The sequence below is a fragment of the Octopus bimaculoides genome, chromosome 6, assembly GCF_001194135.2.
Source record: "Octopus bimaculoides isolate UCB-OBI-ISO-001 chromosome 6, ASM119413v2, whole genome shotgun sequence".
Classification (NCBI taxonomy): domain Eukaryota; kingdom Metazoa; phylum Mollusca; class Cephalopoda; order Octopoda; family Octopodidae; genus Octopus; species Octopus bimaculoides.
In genome coordinates this window covers 89,256,703-89,269,973 of record NC_068986.1, presented here as the reverse complement: position 1 = coordinate 89,269,973, position 13,271 = coordinate 89,256,703, and the positions used below count along the sequence as shown (strand labels likewise).

The 13,271-nt window shown below is 33.9% G+C and overlaps 1 protein-coding gene across 2 annotated transcripts in view; it reads right to left on the bottom strand.

Annotated features, from left to right (window-relative positions):
* Positions 1-13,271, bottom strand: part of LOC128248155 (uncharacterized) — a 44,564-nt gene that overhangs the window by 14,807 nt on the left and 16,486 nt on the right. Inside the window, exons 7-12 of one of the 2 annotated variants that reach the window (XM_052968932.1) lie at positions 10,113-10,204; positions 7,863-7,953; positions 6,791-6,879; positions 4,429-4,528; positions 2,010-2,101; positions 916-1,002 (exon numbers count right to left, since the gene is read on the bottom strand). In XM_052968932.1, the coding sequence (XP_052824892.1) occupies positions 916-1,002; positions 2,010-2,101; positions 4,429-4,528; positions 6,791-6,879; positions 7,863-7,953; positions 10,113-10,204 (551 nt within the window). Of the gene's footprint in view, positions 1-915; positions 1,003-2,009; positions 2,102-4,428; positions 4,551-6,790; positions 6,880-7,862; positions 7,954-10,112; positions 10,205-13,271 lie in introns of both variants that reach the window. The other variant, XM_052968931.1, reaches the window with a different exon arrangement.

Here is a 13,271-nt window from a genome sequence, read left to right as displayed (position 1 = left end):
CGCACTAACATCGGTTGTCAAGCGGTGGAAGGGGACACAGACTCACCCCCCCCCCACACACATATATATATATATCTATATACGACGGAGTTCTTTCAGTTTTTGCCAATCAAATCCACTAACAAGTCCTTGGTTTGCTCGAAGGTATATTAGACTGAACCCGGTTGGGAAGCAAACTTCATACATATAGCCACACCTATGCTTACATGTTCATTTTGAATATATCTGAAATTACAGTTTTAATGAAATGTCAGGATTTGAAAAGAGGTTTTTGAAATTTCTTGCTCGTTTGAAATTTCATATTGTTTTCAATATGTCCTGCTAGCTTTTAATAATTTCATCAATATTTTTGATTATCGAAGTACTCAGCTTAAATTTCGCTACGGTTAAAATATCTAGTAACAATATCTTTTCTACATGCTAAAATCTAGTTGTCACTGTGTTTAATTTTTATATTTTCGGGACAGCAATGTAATTCCTTTTTGAGAGGGGAATTGTATGTGTATTATAAACTGATTTCTAAATTTGGAAATGCAGATTAAATTTTAAAAGGTGCTGGCGCATTTCACTTGGGAAATTGCTCTTGAATTGTTCAAGAACCATTGTCCAAAATGTGTATCTTTTGACTTGTGTCCCTCCTTGGAATTACGTATATATTCGGTAATCTGCCAATAGTCAGTACAAGTCATAATGTCGTCGATATGCATCGTGTTTAGATCGGTGTAATTTGCAGGAGTCAATTATTATTTTCTGTTGAATCAAATACACTTCGAGTACGCATTTCTAGGCTTGTACCAATATAACAAACATTTCTAATTAATAATTTATGGTGCAACTGTACAATCAAATATACAAATATGTAAATATTAGATGTAATAATAATAGTCAGATATGTAAGAAAATATATGTACTTGCAGTAATTCAAATCTGGGTTACTTATGGGATACTCTTTTTCAGCATGTTCACATTTTGATTCAATCGCACGTAAGCAAATTTTTTCCACTGCAAAACATTTTAACATTTTTTCTTTAAATCTAAAAAAATACGTTTGGCATACTAAGAAAGTGTTATACTGTACACACCATAATTTAAAACTTTTTACCTTGTTCACAATCCACGTTATCATTTGTAATGTATATTACGTTGCTTGGTGGAGGCGCAATGGCCCAGTGGTTAGGGCAGCGGACTCGCGGTCATAGGATCGCGATTTCGATTCCCAGATCGGGCGTTGTGAGTGTTTATTGAGCGAAAACACCTAAAGCTCCACGAGGCTCCGGCAGGGGATGGTGGCGAACCCTGTGGTACTCTTCCACCAAAACTTTCTCTCGCTCTTACTTCCAGTTTCTGTTGTGCCTGTAATTCAAAAGGTCAGCCTTGTCACACTGTGTCACGCTGAATATCCCCGAGAACTACGTTAAGGGTACACGTGTCTGTGGAATGCTCAACCACTTGCACGTTAATTTCACGAGCAAGCTGTTCCGTTGATCGGATCAACTGGAACCCCCGACGTCGTAAGCCTCAGAGTGCCAACATAAATACGTTGCTTGACGGTGACAAAAATATTTTCGCTATGTAATATTGTAAATTTGCGTATAGGAAACGATGGGGATACTTGATTTAGATTTAAAGAAAAATGTATAATAATCACATTACTCTCTGTAATCTAGTTTTCCGAATCATCGATCTATCACACCTAGTGCCATCATGAGGGGGACTTCTATATTCATAATTCTGAGTTATGGTGCCATTCAGAAATGTAGAGAAAAAGATACAGTCTAAGGTATTTGCGTGTATCAGGTTGAGTTATTTGTCTTGTGTGTAGTAGAGAGTACCCTAGTCTGGAAAAGCGTTTAATAAGGTAGGTTGCATATATTTTTCTTGTGGCTGTGATGTTTCAAATTTGTAATATCACACTGATTATGGCTGCTGAAAGACGTATTAATAATGTTACAGTTAGATTTAATATTTTAATGAATGCTTTACATTCATTCTGTATAAGTCATTCTTACCTCCACAATTCATAGTATAGAGTAAGCGAAGATAAATTTTGCAATGCTTGTCGTTATCGCTTTCAGCACACTTTTCGAATTCGATGAGTCGTCTGCAAGATGTATGTATATATATATATATGGAAAAACTGGTAAAAAATATGTGTAAATTTGCAGTAACTTCCAGTTCTATATTTAAGAGATGAAGAATTATGTACATTATTTACATATGGCAGATATTTGACTTCACCTTGTTTGTTGTTAACACAACGTCTCGGCTGATATACCCTCCAGCCTTCATCAGATGTCTTGGGAAAATTTCGAACCTGGGTTCTCATTCCTAAGGTATTTTTGATGTTGTTGTTGTTGTTGTTGTTGTTGTTGTTGTTGTTGTTATTATTATTATTATTATTCAGGCCACTGCTTGGAATTGAACTCGGAATCTTGGGGTAAGTAGCCTGCGCTCTTAACTACTACGCCATATGCCAACGGGCATATTGGCGTAGTAGTTCGAAATTTCCCCAAGGCACCTGACGAAGGCTGGAAGGTATATCAGCCGAATACAACGGTATTAACAACAAACAAGATGAGGACAAATAACCGTCAAATGTAAATAATGACAATACTTTGTTTTAATGATACACTGAAGTTATAATCTTTTAAAGATTGATATATTAAAATACCCATATAGTAAGATATCAGGATAACGTTAGTAGGAGAGTTTTGACGGAAATAAAATAAATGAAAAATAACACAAGATAAAATACAATACAAATTCATAGAATTGGAAGAAGCATGAGGAGGTTTACTTTTCCGTAACAGATTTATGGATATGAAAGTTTCATGGATGTAAGTGATTAAGGATATCAGGCCATCCCATAAATAATGTCCTAATTTTAAATAAGGAAAGCAAGTGATCATATGAAACTTAAACGTCAATATAGTTCCCATGATTATCTATAGCATATTTCCATCTACTCGTAAACTTTTTGATCCCTTTAGTGAAAAACTGTTTCGGTTTCGAAGAGAAGAACTCCGAAAGGTCAGTTTCGACTCCCTCAGTTATTTCGAGAGTTATTACATCCAAATGATTCTGTAAACTACCGAACAAATGGTAACCTGAATGTGCAAGGTCTGGGGAACAGGGCGGATGAGCAACTCTCTTTCAGTCAAGTTCCTCGATGTTTTGTGACGTGATGATCTTTGCTGTGTAGGGTCTTGCATTGTCCTGATGAAATACCATTCACTTTCGAATCACTAATACTCTAATTACTGAGAGTAGATTTGCCTATTGATTGTTGCGCATTAGTTCGTAGCAATTCAAAGCGGAAGACCTTTTTGCAATCCCACCAAACAGAGAGAAGAACCTTCTTCATATGGAGTTCCCCTTTCGGTTGTATTCGGGCTTTTACCCCTTCATCAAAACAATGTTTAGATTTTGATAGAAGACCCATTTTTCATCAACGGTCCCCAGTCTATCTAAAAAGGGCGAGACGAGTTATTGATGTTGTTGCTGCTGTGGTTTTTGTTGCCGTTTTACCTTTAAAACTTTTATACTCATAAATCTGTTACGGAAAATAAAACCTCTTACATATGTTCACTCTACTACTTTTAATTGTATTTTATCTTGTTTTATGTTATCTTAAATTATTTCCTTCCTAACCTCTCCTATTAAGTATATTAGTATACTCTAACCATTTTGCCAGAGATACACCAACACGATATTAATATCCAAGTTCAAAAGAGCTAGCGATAAAAACATTGTATTCATTATGTGGTGAAATAACTGCCTTGAGTAATTATCCATTCATATGACGAAGAATATAAAATAATTCGTCGTTGGATGCTGGAGTTACATAATTGTGTTTGTCTCTATATGAGAAATCAGCCTTATATTTAGTAATCTGTAAAACGTATGTTCAAATGTAAATGTGATCGATATGCGCCATCCTTAGCTCAGTCAATATAATTAGTACCAACAAAGTAAAGTAACCTACAGAACTATCGCACTCCAACCGATTATTTCAAGTCCAGTACGAATGTAATTAACTGTTGATATGTTGTTGTAGTATTTCATCATTTGTTCTTTTAATTGCTGTGGTTATTGGACTGCAATCATCTTTAGTTCTTAACTGGACATTAATTGATAAAACTGAAAGGAAATAATATAAACTTGATACTGATTCTATCGATATCGTTTGACGAACCACTAAGTTACGATGATGCAAACCACTTGTCTAACAATAACGGACACACACATGCACATTCATTTACGGTACTATTTTAACATATATATTGACAAAGGAGTTACGCAGTGAAACAGAATCCGGAATCACATAGTCACAAAAGGATTTTCTTAACTACGCAGTTATCTATTTATTTATGCAAATATTAAATAAATATAAAGATATTAGAGATAGCAGTACGTAAATGTACGTACCTGCAATAGTTTCTGTCTGGATTCAGTTCAGGATATTCGCTAAAGGCTTTCAAGCAAGTTGATCTATATATTTCCATGCAGTCACGTTGTTCTTCATGGGCTATAAATGTGACATATTCCGTCTGAATTTATCAAAATAACCTTATCATAAAGACGAAAAACAACATGGTGTACCATAATTTAAAACATTAACTTTTATTCCTAATCCAGGTTATCTGTTGCAATGTAGAGATTGACGATGGAATGGTTGTTATTTATATAACTGCGATTTTGTGCACTCCAACTGATGTGGATTGTGTTGTAATTTTAAAATTAGATAAAAGTAATGTTGATAACTTTTAAATGCTGGCTGTTTCTGGATTATTTTTTGTTCTGTGTAGTTTAAAAAGATAATTGTACGTTTAATGCGATTTATTTTTGTTCTCAAAATCTCTCTTATAACATACTCGCTTGAAAACCGCATTCCGTGTGGACTTCTGAGCTACCTCCTGCGAAGTTCTAATTGGGCCTGTGGACCAAAACTAGAGAGAGAGAGCTAAATAGCATGACTATAATGCGTCTATAATAACTATATACTCCGGTGGTGTTTGATCAGAGGTTATGGAAGGATGAGAATTTATTCTGTAATGCAGTCATTCTATTGCTCCACTCTGATGTCGAATTCCAAGCTGTTGGCTAATTTGTCCCAAAGTTCTTATCTCGACGTTAACGAAGCGAATGTTATCTATCGCCCCTTTGATCTCTGACATCATATGAGATACGTCAACCAAGATGGCGTGATTCAGGCAAGCTTCGCCTGCAATAAATAGCTATCCACATGCTTTTAAATCAGATTCCAATGCTTGATATTCAAGGACCAAATGAAGGGCAGGTTTTCAATCCCGGAATCATCCTGATTCCAAATAGCTATATAACAATGTACAACAAATCTAGACTGAGGTACATGGGTTTCGGACGGACAGTGAGAATTTCGGATTTATTAATCTAGATATTTTACAATTCTTTTGTCGTTTGCAGTGCTACGCAGAAATATAACATCAAGATGAAGGTCTATGAAGAGGGCCCACATATTATGCTTCCTAATCATGGGATCATTATGTAAATGTAGTGCTTTGCTTTGGAAACGTGTTTTGCCAAGCATGCTATCCATAATTCTCATAATGTCACTTGCAGTGATTATTTACCAATTATTGGTAAATAATTTGATTGATATCTTAATGATCATAAGCATTATGAATTGAAACCTACCCCACTCAGTATTGTAACTGATACCAGAAAACTATTCTACCTACTATAAATCATTTGTGCTACAATAACAATCTTCTGAATATTTCGTTGACTTCCAAACCTGAAACATTCAATAGCAAACGGTTCGTCTATTTTAAAATCCTAACAGTCACTAAGAAAAAGCATTTTATGCGTAGTTTCCAGAAAACAGTATTATAGAGTTACGTTTATGAATTTGTGACCTGTCAACTCCAATTTATAAATCATAAATAAACGAAGTTTCTATGTACTTGAGAAAGCCCAGTCGGAAGCTCATGAGAAATCCGATAGGCCAGTTACGTCACTCATCGTACACCGTTTTGGGCTGTACAAAATGTCAATCATGTCTCAGTCACACGCACATACATACCAAGTGAGTCACTGCTTGATCTTATTCGTGATGAAACATGACAGGCCCTGCACAGTCTTATAAATAATTTGTTTCCTTGGGATAACTCTCAGCATACCTTATTCAAAAGGGCAGAGCATATTAATTCATACACTCAGTATTCAAGAAAGGTGACTTTAAGTGGTTCATGAAATGTCTAGAAATAGCAGCTACATCTTCAAGTAATAACAAAACTAGAAAGAAATCATGGACAATGTAGTCCTTGGTAAACAAATAGCAATGGGACGATCAGAGCGATAAAACTTTAGACCATAATTCTAGAAGTCTAAAACATCTTTCTTCTGTGTGCTTTTATGTAGAATGAAACGTTTACCTATGTAAATGTTGCTCAGAATCAGGATATTTTTAGTTTAGTCTCATGTAAGCCTAGTTTTTATAACTGTGGGCAAAATCATTGATTAAATCAGTTCCTTCAACAACAACAACAATAATAACGAGAACAATATGACCTCTACCACTATTACTACCATCGTTACTAGTAACGACAACGATTTCTTAGACTATATGTACTTAAAAGAAATCCACTTCTGTTTGTGATTATATCATTACACTTATTATCTGTCCAATTATTTGACAGTCAAAAACTTTAAATATTTCCAGTCATCTGAAACAACACAAATGACACCTCAAAAGGACCAGTCGTAGACCAAGTCATTAAGACGAAGTAAATTAATAATACAAACATACATTTACACATTGCGTGAAAGAGATCGCTGAAGTAATGTTTACAGGTGTGATTCTTCGTGTAAGCACATATTTCGTATACGCGCAAACGACTGAAATACAAAAATAATGATTCATATCAGAAAAATTTAAAAAAAAACAATATTTTGATGATTGATCTACTACTGCTAAATCTCGGTATATTCCATAATCTGTTTATGAGCTTCAAATATCTACTAATATTTATCTTCTTTACATAACGTAATCAAGTTGACACTGGGTGTAATTTTTTAGAAGTGCGGTGGGGCAAAATATGTTACCACGAGAAGATTCATAATTTAGAAATTGATTTCTAACCGCCAGCAAATGAGATTAATTTTTCAAAATTACTGGCACATTTCGCTCGGAAAATTGTTTTAGAGTGAAACATTAGAAGAAAGATGAAGAAAATGTTCATTAATTGTGTGTACTAACGAATAACAAAATGTTGAATAGTCTTTTTCGTTTTCGCGATGTACTACATCAGTAACGGTTGATTTACTCTAAGCATACAGTTGTCAGTGGCTACTTGCTATTGACAATGTTCAGAGTGGCCAAAATACATATATAACAGTGTCACTACCACAACTGCTACTGATGTGCTTTTGTGTGTTTTAACATTATAGGTCTATATGATATGCTATCTCGAGACAGATACTGCAGTTAACGAGGTTAAAACGATGTGTATTGCTTATAATATAAATGTTGATATGACCTTAGGGTTTTCTAAAATATTGTAATTTTTTTTAAAAATTGGCATGAATAATTCAAGAAACATAATCCTAATACGCATTCATGAACTTGTGTCCATACTTGGAATTAGACAAATAGTTAATGATTGGTCAAAAATTGACTCAAGTAATGATATTGTCGATATATACCATGTTTAACTCGATATTGTTAGTACCAATCAATTACTGTTTCCTATTGAAACTTATGCACTCTAAGCAAAAAAACTTAATAAGTAAAATTAATTAATAGTTTTTTGTACAATAAATGAACATGTAAATATTCCAGGTAGTAACAAATTGTAAGATTAGAAAGAAAATGTATGTACTCGCAGTAATTTGTGTCTGGTTTAAGTATGGGATAATTTTTTTCCGCTTGGAGACAAGTTGTTTTCAAGGAATTTGTACAGTTGTCGACCGCTGCAAGGCATGCACATTTTTATTATATCTTAATTATTCTTGATATATTAAACATAAATTAAAATACTGCATAAATTAAAACATTTAAATGTGAACTTAATCCATATTACATTGTTTAACATAACAAAACTGTCTATAAACTTTGTGATTTCTTGCGTTGGCTGTAGTTCAGTTGAACTTTTAGAAAAACAAGTTATAATTATTACAATCTGCACGTTTTCCGTTGTGGTGCTATGCTTAATGTAATGAATATTTGAAAATCCTGACGATTATTGTTATTTTCTTACGTTCAGCAATGTATATTTCCTTTTTCATAACTTAAGGATATGCATGTGTCTTAGAGATTCTTTATTGGTGTAGAAGGGTGTGATATACACTGGTTAGTAACCAAGTTGATAATCGTGTTATTTGTGCTTTGGTAAGTTATGTTGTATATGTTGGTCTATGTTTTTTCTCGCTGGTTGATATATCTGATATTGGTAATGTCACCTTTAATGAGGATGCAATTAGAAACAACTATATTCTTAAATAGTTGAATGAATATTTTAGTAATTATTTTATGCTCATGCTGGAAATGTATAAATATTTTCAGCTAAAATCTCCGTGCCTTAACACTCTAACTGACATCAGATATCATTCAGCACTTTTCCTGTAATAGTTTGTATTAACAACATTCTTAACACTTCATGAGGTAAATTAGTAAATTACACATGATGGCAAGCTATGTATACATCCTGAAGTAGATTACAGTAACGAAAAATATTTAATATGTAATGTCAAGAAGAAAGTACTAAACATATATGTTTTAACATATATGTTTTAACATATATGTTTTTCAGCTATAGGTACATAAATTTCCATCACGTTTCAGAAAACATTCCGTCTCATAAAAAAATCGACTTTCCAGTTGACTCGCACACAATGTAACACGTATAGCTGCACAAGAACTTCGACTTGTTCCAGTAATTAGACTGTTGCCATGTTGAAGAACTGCCTTGAAGAATTTTTAGTCGAATCAATCGACCTCAGTATCAACCTCAGTACTTATGTTCTTCTTTTCAGTCTGGTACTTAATCTATCATTCTGTTTTGCCGACTTATAGAGAGGTAAACACACCAACATATGTTGTCAATTGTGGTGCAGGTCAATCACAAACACAAGGACATAGAAAATCATACATATATTCGTATATATATATATATATATATATAGTAAAAGTCACTTGCCAAACGTGTCAAGCAGTGGGACTTAACTCACAAACATGAGGACTGTAAGACAAACGTCTTACCGAACACACACGCCCGCACGTTCGATTACATATATATATATATATCAGGAGAGGGGTGAAAAAACTTCCATGTGGCACAATTGGCAAAATACCTTTACATGAAACCACTGGTTGCCTTGGTAACCCACAAAATAAAGAATATTTATTCTCCAAGCGGTGTTAAGCACTAATCCTCACTGATCGATATTAGCGTATATATATATATATATATATATATATATATGCATCTGGTCATAGATTTCCGAATTGCAGGTAGTTGTCAATCTTTTATGACACTGTGATTATATAGCAGCTATACGATTTACAAACAATGCGAACAGTCTTAAGTTTAATAAAAATAAGGAACGACACACTTATACTATTCGAGCTGATAATGACCTCATGATAAAAGAAACCCTAACCTTATAAACTACAGATTGGAAAAATCATATTAAAGAATAGGAATTTGGAAATGTAGTGGGGCAATTTTAAGAACTGGAAATTTCAGGACAGTGAAGTATTACCCAAGAATGTTCGTAAGATTGGCAAGGGCCTCTGTGTATGTACGATAACGCTCAGTGTTCAGGTGTATGAATTAATATCTCATATGATATCCCCATAGATGCTCAAAAATATAAACTGATCAATTAGTCTTACAATGCACATTCAAGAATGTATGCAGGTCAAAAAAAGAGGGGAACAAACATAGAAACAGTTCGAAATACTATATTAAATAATAAAGAAAATCAATAGTGTAGACGGGCCCTGGACACAGGTACTAAAAATAAACTGTTAAAGAGATTGTGAGAGACATTAACAGAAGTGAGAAAATAATCTTTGTTTGCAATCAATACAACTTCAAGTACGATATAATTAATGACAAATTTCTTACGAGAGCAACTATCCTCAGCGAGTTTGTCGAAAAATCCTACGCACAATTTGTTTTTTTCTTCTTCAGCACATTTTCTTAATACCACAAGGCGTCTGGAAGATGAAAGTACATCGCGAAATTTTATTTACAAATTTAAAAATGACAATTAATATACCTATCATTATTGTCTGAAGTTAAATCCTTTCAGGATTGGTAAAATATTTAGCTGTATAAACATCGGGAACATTCTGAGGTCACATATCTACGCTATCGGAGAAAGATAAAATAGTTCGAAGTCAGAAACATTTATATACTAGTCCTTATTGTAAAAATCAGCTTTATATTTACTAATCTGTTAAACATGAGTTCGAATCTGAAAGTGGGTACCATGCAGTATCATTAGGTCGATGTAATTAGAACTAATTCAATACTGTACCCTGGTGAACTACTTCACTCCGATTAATTATAGTCTTCAACCAATCTAAGAAATATTAATACTTAACTGCTGACAATATCACTGTATGCTTTTGTCTATAATTTTCTTACTTGTTTCAGTCATTGAACTATGGCCATTTTGGAGTATTACCTTGCAATGTTTTAATTGATCATATGGATCCCAATATTTCATAATGATCTAACAAGTAATCTATTAATTTCTCTTCTCTCTTCTGAGCAGTAGATAAGTAGTGGGCATATAAACAAACGCATAACAGTTATCAAGCAGTGAAAGACAAGTAAAATCATGCGCATACACACACACACACACGCACCCCCAAACGCCTAGTTCAGAATAGAGGCAGCCGACGAAGGAAAAGTTCCATAAGTGGCGTGTCTGATTTCCGCTGTTGTACATAAAAAAATCCGTTTTTTGACATCCTGTACCCGGATATGCATCTATATATACATGTAGATGTAAGTATGTACATATATGTATGTATACATGCATATGCCTATATATCATTTGTGTTATTATATATATATATATTTATATACATAAAGTTTCGAATGGAAAAAGGCTGCTCTTTCACAGGGATGTATTTTATGCAAGCGTACACCGGTTTGGCTCCATTTCGATTAATATACTTGGAATTCATTAAGTCTGATAGCTTTAATGTTAACGCTTATGAAGTTCCAGTAGTCGTTATAGATGTTTTCACCTATTCATTATATGAGAACAGAATTTTGATAATAGAATATAAGGAAAATGAAGAGTTTGAATACAGATGATAGTCAATTTCATATCGCCTACATACGTTTCAATTTCTTACCTTCATTCATATTTTGCAATTAAGATTGGATGAAGCATTTAAGAGGTAAAAATCTCATCAGGGCAAAAATTGACAAAAATTTATTCCCATCCTAATGGATGAATAGTTACTTACCAACTGAAATAATAGCATGCGTTTGTGTGTTTGTTTATGTTAGCATATGTGTATTTTGGATTCCTTTCTACAAATAATTTGGGGCTAAACTACGACCACAGTGGACAATGTCTAATTGTGGTTTTGAGGAGGTGGATCATACTACCGTTCCCTTTAACGGAATTTAGATCGGTTTTATAAAGCTGGTTACCACCCGCTTTATCTACTCACTTGTGGAAGTAATAAAAAAAAATATATACTAGCAAAAATCCAATCAATATTTTCTAGTTGTGAGAATTTCAATTTTATTACAATTTTTATTTATTTAGATGTATTAGTCTAATTTGCTGATAGTTTAGGTTGTTATATATATTTTTAGTTAGATTAGTTTTATATATTTAATGAGGGTATGAGTCACTTTGTATAACATGTATGGAATAAGTCTATTTACAAATGTTGAAGGTAGATTTCATTTTAAGGTTACTTCCTATGTTTAATATAATTGCTATCATTCACAGGTATATAGCGTAGTGGTTAAGAGCGCGGGCTACTAACCCCAAAATTCTGAGTTCGATTCCAAGCAGTGACCTGAACAATAATAATAATAATAATAATAATAGTAATAATAATTATTATAATAACATCGAAAAATACATTAGGAATGAGAACCCAGGTCCGAAATTTCCCCAAGATACCTGATGAAGGCTGGAGGGTATATCAGCCGAAATATATATATATATATATAGGAAAAATAAAAGTTGAAAATAGACTGAGAATAGTCAAAACATTTTTTATTAAAATATTTGAAGCTTTAACCGATTTCACAGTTTCGATTAATTTTCAAAAATTCGAAATAGGAAAATGTGGCTTATGTCGCAGCTGTTTTACGGCTGACTAGAGTTTGAAGTTTGCCTTGTTTTTATAGGGAGTTCATGGCTCAATAAATATTCAAACACAAATTTCACTCTGCCACTTATCATTAGGAAGCTACACAGCTAACAACCTAAGTCTTAACTGTTGGACTACATACAAACGACTCCTGTTCACACTCACACCAGACAGATTAAATTTGGTCTGTCTTTATTATAACTAACAACGTTCACTCAACCGTGTTGACTGGGTTTTAGGCGCAATATATACTGTCACGTGACACTAACGCACGGACTAGCGCGCAACGTACAAAAGGTTATAAACTTAATCATGAGTTCATTCTCTACAAACATTTGACAAAAACTTTCAGAGCATTGATTGTTTGGACTTGTTCATTCAACCGTGTCAGCCTTACCTTACAACTCGAAATATTGTCACTTGATACTAATACAGAGATATAGCGGGGAACCTACAAAAATTTCTAACACCAGTCATGAGACAATACTCTATCATTCAAATATTATTCAAAACGTATATTAATTTGAGTCATGATCTCACTATAAAAACAGGGAAAACTTCAAACTCTATTCAGAAGCTGAGACATTCGTTCGTCTGGTATAGTGGAGAGGAAAGCGTCGAGTTTTGTTTTGAAGACCTCTATATCCATGTCTTGCAGGTCTCTCAAATGTTTTCGCAGGGCATTAAAGAGCTGAGGTCCTCTGAAACCGAGGCTGTTTCAGTACCTTGTTCTTATATGAAATCCAGTGGACAGTAACCTTGGTACCATGCAGTGGCGACATGTGCGGGCATTCGTGTAGTACTTGATGCCAAAGTTTGGTACCAGTCCTTCCAGTATTTTCCATATGTATATTATTACATATCTCTCTCGCCTGCGCTCTAGGGAGTAGAGACCTAGTACCTTCAGTATATGCATACATATATATATATA